This window comes from Nymphalis io, chromosome 15 (assembly GCF_905147045.1).
Source record: "Nymphalis io chromosome 15, ilAglIoxx1.1, whole genome shotgun sequence".
Taxonomy (NCBI): domain Eukaryota; kingdom Metazoa; phylum Arthropoda; class Insecta; order Lepidoptera; family Nymphalidae; genus Nymphalis; species Nymphalis io.
The window spans coordinates 8,520,796-8,528,168 of record NC_065902.1 but is presented as its reverse complement, the minus strand read 5'-3'; the positions used below and the strand labels follow the sequence as shown (position 1 = coordinate 8,528,168).

Genomic DNA, 7,373 nt, shown 5'->3' with positions numbered 1-7,373 from the left:
TTATTTATTATTTAACAAATCCTTAAACTCGGGTGAAATGCCTGCGTTGTGGAAGCGCTCATACGTTGTTCCCATATTGAAGTCTGGTGACAAACACGTTGTCCAAAATTACAGGCACAATAGCAAAACTCTTTGAAAAAATAATATATGATAGCATCTACCCTATGCTGAGACCTTTGATTATTAAAGAACAGCATGGATTTATTGATAAAAGATCTACGGAAACTAATGTGACAGAATTAATTCACCGCGTCATAACCAGTATGGACAGGGGATACCAGGTAGACGTTGTGTATACCGACTTCTCCAAAGCCTTCGATAAAATTTCACACTTCATTCTCGTTTGTAAATTGGAAGAGGTCGGTATACACGGTGATCTGCTTCGTTGGCTCTCTTCCTATTTATTAAATCGAAGTCAGGCGGTTGCGGTAAGAGGTTACTGCTCCTCATTTGTTCCGATTTCCTCAGGTTTTCCTCAGGGCTCTCACCTCGGACCATTACTATTCAATTTATTTATTAACGATGTCCAGAGCATCATCAAGCACTCGACTACACTTTTGTATGCTGATGATATGAAAATATTTCTCGAAGTTGAATCACAATCTGACTGTTTGTATCTACAAGAAGACTTCAATAGATTATTTCAATATTGCTGTGATAACCAGTTACTTCTTAACATTGATAAATGCAATGTAATATCTTTTTCGAGAAAACGAAAACCGATAGAATTCAGCTATCACTTAAATGGTATAAGTCTAACACGGGTATCCGAGGTGAGAGATTTGGGGATATACCTCGACAGTAAACTCACATTTAATGCACATATCAACCATGCAGTTGCAAAGGTGCTTGGATTTGTACTCAGGATTGGCAAAGAGTTCAGAGGCTTGGAAACTTTAATTATTTTATATAATGCATATGTTCGCTCAATTCTCGAGTATGGGTCCGTGATCTGGAATCCTCAATATAATATCTACACTGACAAGTTAGAGAAAGTTCAAAAAAAAATTGTTAAACACCTTGATTTTAAAGTACAACAAAGTGCTTCCTATTCTTGTTCCTATAATTTATCACCTTTGGCCGACAGACGCATATTGAGAGATCAGGTTTTCTTATTTAAAGTTATAAGGAATCTAGTTGACTCCCCTTACCTTTTATACAACATAAATTTTAAATGTCCCAGACTAAGTTCTCGCCACCAATGTCTATTTGATGTACCTACTACAATAACCAAATTCACACAAAACAGTTTTATATTCCGATCTTGTAGGAACTATAACAAATACTTTTCTAGTGTTGACTTATTTGTAACCTCACTAAATTATTTTAAAAAATTAATTAAAAATGTTTTAGATAATCGTAATTAGAGTTACTTTTAAAGAGGATGTAATTTGATGTATTTTTATTAATTTATTATTGTTAACATTATTTTATTTTAATTAAATGCTTTTCTCTTCAGATTTTATATTAGGTTAGATTAGTTAATTAATATATTTAATTAAATTCATATCATTGTATTCAAATTGCTCTAATTCTGTATTATTTGTAAGTGGAAACTTAATTGGTATCTGTATTATCTTTTTCAATCATATATTTGTGTATTATGTTACTGTTTGTTTCCCAAATAAAAATAAATAAATAAATAAATAAATAAAATATAGCCTTAAAATACCAGCCTGTTAATGTCCCACTGCTGGGCTAAGTCCTCCTTTCCAGTTTTGGTCTGGAACTTATTCCACCACGTTTCCCCAATGCGGGATGGTGGAATACACATATGGCAGAATTTCAGTGAAATTAGACATATGCAGGTTTCTTCACGATGTTTTCTTTCATTTTCGAGCACGAGATTAATTATAAATACAAATTAAGCACATAAATCAGTAGTGCTTGCCCGGGTTTGAACCCACGAACATCGGTTAAGATTCATGCGTTCTAACCACTAGGCCATCTCAGCTATACACTTTTAAAGATGTAATCGTTATTTTTTTAATTTTATTTCGAGTCTAATACGTACCTAGTATTAGCTACTACAGATAAAGAATCATAAACGGCTTTGTAACTTTTAATAATTACCTTGTAGCTTATAATGCGTCAGAGGTAGTCAACTTCTCTACGTCAGTGCTTCGTACACCTTCGTGACTTAAATAATAAAATTTTCACGTTTAGTTTCCAATTTGTTTTATTGGATAGGCTTATATTATTATATGGGCGTAAAACTGGCTTTCAAGTGTAATCTATGGGATTAATAATATAATTTGATGTGACCAGTATAAAAATTCAGATAATTTTAATAAAAATACAAAAAAATTACCAAAAACATGAGCAAAATTCTTATATATATTAACGTTTACGTATTGTTTTTAAAATAAATAAGTAACTATAAGCGTGTTTGGAATATTATTGGTCTATGTGTTTTTAAATAGTATCATTGATATATAAATATATACATATTTATTCAATTAATTTATTTTCTTTTATAAAAAAATATATACAACTACATAAAATCTACCCGAGCACACAGCGTTAAAATTATTCACTTTATTGGTCGTTGTTAGTTTCGTTATGTTATAATAAATATAAATTTCAAATTATTTAATTATAAAAAAAAACATATGCAGTGTCTTTCAAATTAGATACATTTATAGAAAAAAGAAATTTATTATAAAACGCTAAAGAACTTGTCCGTTGAAAAAGTAATTTTTTAATAACACAATATCTGATATGTTTATAGACTGCCCAATGACCTTAGATCTATTGATACTCATGGACAAACAAACTTTGACGGTACGGCTTTTATTTGTATTTCTTATATCACAGGTAAATAAAGGCCAGACAAATGAACCCACTGATAGTAGGTATTCACCACAGCCTATGCTGTTAGAAATACTAATCATCACTTACATCCCCATTGCACTACCAACTTGTAGTTTATTTACATTTGTTTGTAGTGTAATTACACTGGCTCACTCACCCTTCAAACTGGAACATCACAATACCAAGTACTGCTATTTTGCGGTAGAATATCTGATGAGTGGATGATACCTACCCAGACGAGCTTGCACAAAGCTCTACTATAAAAGACAAACAAACTTTGACGGTACGGCTAAAGCGGATATTTTTAAAAGTTGTTTGTCAACTTCATATTGTTTAATTTCATTTATACATGCGACTGTAATTAACACTCAGTCACTCACCCTATTGCTATGTATCGGTTCTGTAGATATAATTATAGCTTAGTTGAAGCTCAGTACTTGTAGTCTTAGAGTAGTATTCCAAATATTAAGTATTTTAGCTCCAGTTATAAAGCCAATCGGAGCATGATTTCTTCACCGTATGAGGTCTTTAGAAGGAACAATGCCCTGCTATTTTTTATCTCCAAAAGTCGACCAAGACAAAATTAAATTTACATGGCAATGTTGATTATTAAGAGGTATTGCAATAACTTAATTAAAATGAGCAATTTTTCGATCGTCAAACTTCAGTGTCCAATTTCGAATTTTAAACAATCCACTTCCTTAGTCACCTAGACCATGTTTATTTGTCTTGACATGCTTGAAAGAATGATATTATGTCGACCAGGATGATTTGGCAAAGTTGAATTTTGAAGTGAAATCTTCATCCAACGGAGATAAAATACGAATAAAACCACTAGAATTTTTTAAAGATTTTATTTTATTGTGATAGTAAATAGACGTTTTAAGAATATAAATAATTATTTTACAATTATATTAGGATTTATGTAATTTACAAACGAGTAATGAGCATTACAATAGTGATCATTAAAGATATGTACAAATTTTAAATAAGACTATATTTTATATACGCATTCTAATATCATGTAAAAGCTACGCTATAATTTAAATACTTTTATTACATTTTTATGTCGTGAAATAAAATAAAACTAAACATCGGTATTATTAATAACCTATTAAAACATAATTAAATAACTAAATGCTTTACTAATAATAATTAATATTCTATGCAATCTAATTAATGAAACACGGACAGTTGAAATATATTCAATAATAATTAATATAATTGATAACAAAGTTAACAATAAAAGAGTTGATGAATTTATATCAAATTGAATAACAATAATTTAGTTATGATAGAAACAGCGAAAGGAAACTAGCAATTTATATTGGCACAAGACGACTATGAAATATTCAATAGACTAATTACAGATGTAATGAGGGATTTAATATTTCACTAACAATAAGATATAAATCGTTGAAGATATTATAAACTCACTATTTGAATAAGGCTATTCGATAAGTCTATGATATACTAAAATATGAATAAATTCTCACATCACACCTACATCTACGATTAGTCGACTGACGAAATGTCACACATCAAATAACACGAAGCAACTCACTCTAATAACCTCTCAGACTGCAGACTTTTGATCAACTGACTGTAAATTTCCGTAAATGAATATAATTCCTCATATCAAACGATTTGTTGTGATTTGTGCCTACAAACTGAACTATTATGATTTGACAGGTTTTGTTTGTTTAGTTTTTAGTCTGAGGGGGGCCTAAGTACACACACGTGGAAATCTTTTTCGTTTGTGATACAATATAGCTTTACAAACGAAACGAAAATATCATTTTACTCGTACTAATAACAATATGAAACAGAATATTTGTTGAAAAACATACATCGCTAATAGCTTTTATTTGTACGTGTGTTTCACATGTAATATGACAAAAATATTTCTCTCTTAATAGATAATTTAAAAAAAATTTAAACCCATTACTCTTACGTTAATATACCTAATTGTATGTAAAATCAGATGACACAAAATAATAATTAATTTAAAGGTGGTGTATAAAATATTATGTAGGTATCGCTAGCAAATCACGCTTATTTTATAAGAAATTTCGTACTGACAGCATAACTATTTTAAGAAAAGCTGATTTATTGTTACGTTTTTTAAAATGAATAAAAATTAAATTAAATTCTTGCTTCAGATACTATCACTGAATAAAACGATGCAGAAAATTAACCAATATATATGAAAGAGCGATTGATTCAGATTAAGATACATGGCCATATGTTAATCTATATATATATATACAGGACTTTTTGAATGACAGATATCTAAATCCGAGAATGGTGAACTATAAATAGTGGAGGGAATAACATAGTCTTAACTTCAAAACTGGTATTGGGGCAAAATGTCCCACCATTACTACTGACCCACTACCCATACCATCTGGTCCCTTAACACCAGTTAAGAATCTTATAAGAATACATAAATTATGTGTAATTTTCAAATATACTTAATTAGTGCCATTTCGCAAATAACTTTCTTTATCTACAATATACGAATTAATTGACTTATTATTAATAGAATAATTACAGTTAAGATACAATTCATAATAATTAGATTTATTATTTATTTAAATAATGAATTCATAAACATCCATTTGACTATTCAATATAGATGAATGAACATACCGATCATTTACAATCGGATGTTATCTTATAGAAGTCATTACTTATTTATCTAAGACATCAGTGTGCAGATAATACAATTCATTGGACCAAAGTTCAACCTTCAAATCTACGCTAATTTTTACTACATAGATATATTTAGTCTTCAAGACAAATGCAGTTACATCTATGTATAGACAATCGAAAACTATTACACGATAATTATGCATTTCCATTGAAATGTTCTAAAACTAAAATACTAGAAAAGACATTGAAGATACTTTATTACATTGCACTACTTATTTTGATACTTACACGAAAATTGCTTATGAAAATACCATTATAGACATTGTTTAAATTATAGATAGTATTATTAAAAGTGGCACAGTAAAAATGTTGACAGATCGTTTATTTATTGTGCAGATCTTAATAGATATAAGTTGCAATAAGAATTATATTACTGATTAATGAATACACTCAATAGAGATAGGGTTATTATGACCTACAGTAAAACCATTAGAATAGATGACGAAACGCCCATCGTCTATGGTCCCTTATCAAGACACACTTTAAATAGCGATACACATCATGCTTACATGTGACTTCAGGAAGTCTTCATAATTCGTTGTCAAGCTAAATTGCGATGTTTTAAAACGGTCTTATAATACAAAATTTTAAAATAATTTAGCACAGCACACACTCAAAGATAAACACGATTTTGTTCATGAAGTTCAGTGCGAAAACGATGCTGAAATCAGTCCTTTCTTTTAAGGACTTTGTGCGGGACTCGGCCAAGGGGGCCTCATTTTTTCCAGCACGTATTTCAGCTGGAAACTTGTGTGGAAATGCTACAGATACTCATCTATTTGATCGTAGTCCTCGTCTGGGGGGGAAGGGCCCGATACTGAAAGGATCGGTAAGCCGAAGTGCTTTACCGTGTCCACACTACCACTGTCATCTGATTTTGCTTCTTCGTTGATAGTTTCTTCTCGCGGTGCCTTGACTTTACAAAGCCTTTCTGATGAATCGCTCATTGTCGTAAGCGGTATGTTATCCGCCGATCTAAAATAAATACGATACATAAAACTTTCATAATTACAAATATCTTTATGATACAAAAATATTCAATAACTTTCTATTACTTGATTGTACTTTATATTTCAGAGTACAATTGCGACCAAATATTAAATATACTAAACAAAAATAAACTAAGTTTTATATAATACTTCCTTGATATCAAAGTTTCCTGACTTGACTTGACTGATATTGTACAAAACAAACTGCAACAACCCAAACATACCCATCAAAGGAGGTTTCTTTACACTCGTAAGTTGCCACAGAAGTCCCAAAGTAATCTAAAATCTTAGAAGTCATAAAAGGAAGATATCGCCGAGATAAAAACTGGCATACATTTTGACGCGAGCAGGTTGATAATAGATTTTATTTTACCTTGCTTTACGGCACAATTTCGATTGCGACCCGTGTCGCCTGAGGAATTCCCCTGGATCAAAGCCTGCGAAGCTAGTGGGCTCGGCGGACACGAAGATAGCGGAGTTGACGCGCGGACGATTACACCGTGCTAATAGGCGCTCCTCACACTCCAGGCTTTGAGTGTGTGTGTGGGACCAGCGCATGTGCTGAAATGGAGGGAAAATTTAATAAATATGCAAGAAATGGATTTTATAACAAATATGGAATGTATACGTGCCCATTTTGTAAAACCATTTTGCATTTACGTGCTTAAGGTAACAATATTTTATTTTTATACATTCGTGAGAAGTACAAAATTATGTAATAATAATGTAAGGCTTAAATTTTGATGTTAAGTATTACAAAAATTCACCGTCGTAAAAATTTATTCCCGTTAGAACTAAATTTATATGGATGGTTTGATATTTATAGCGTAAGAAAATTGGGGGTAAAAATATTGA

General features: G+C 31.0%; 1 protein-coding gene across 2 annotated transcripts in view; it reads right to left on the bottom strand.

Moving 5' to 3' along the window:
- Window positions 1–3,888: 3,888 nt before the first annotated feature.
- Window positions 3,889–7,373, bottom strand: part of LOC126773844 (uncharacterized) — a 151,677-nt gene continuing 148,192 nt past the window's right edge. For both annotated transcript variants that reach the window (XM_050495055.1, XM_050495056.1), the window contains exons 8-9: window positions 6,892–7,079; window positions 3,889–6,504 (exon numbers count right to left, since the gene is read on the bottom strand). In XM_050495055.1, coding sequence (XP_050351012.1) covers window positions 6,291–6,504; window positions 6,892–7,079 — 402 coding nt within the window. In that variant the 3' untranslated portion in view covers window positions 3,889–6,290. The remainder of the gene's footprint in view (window positions 6,505–6,891; window positions 7,080–7,373) is intronic.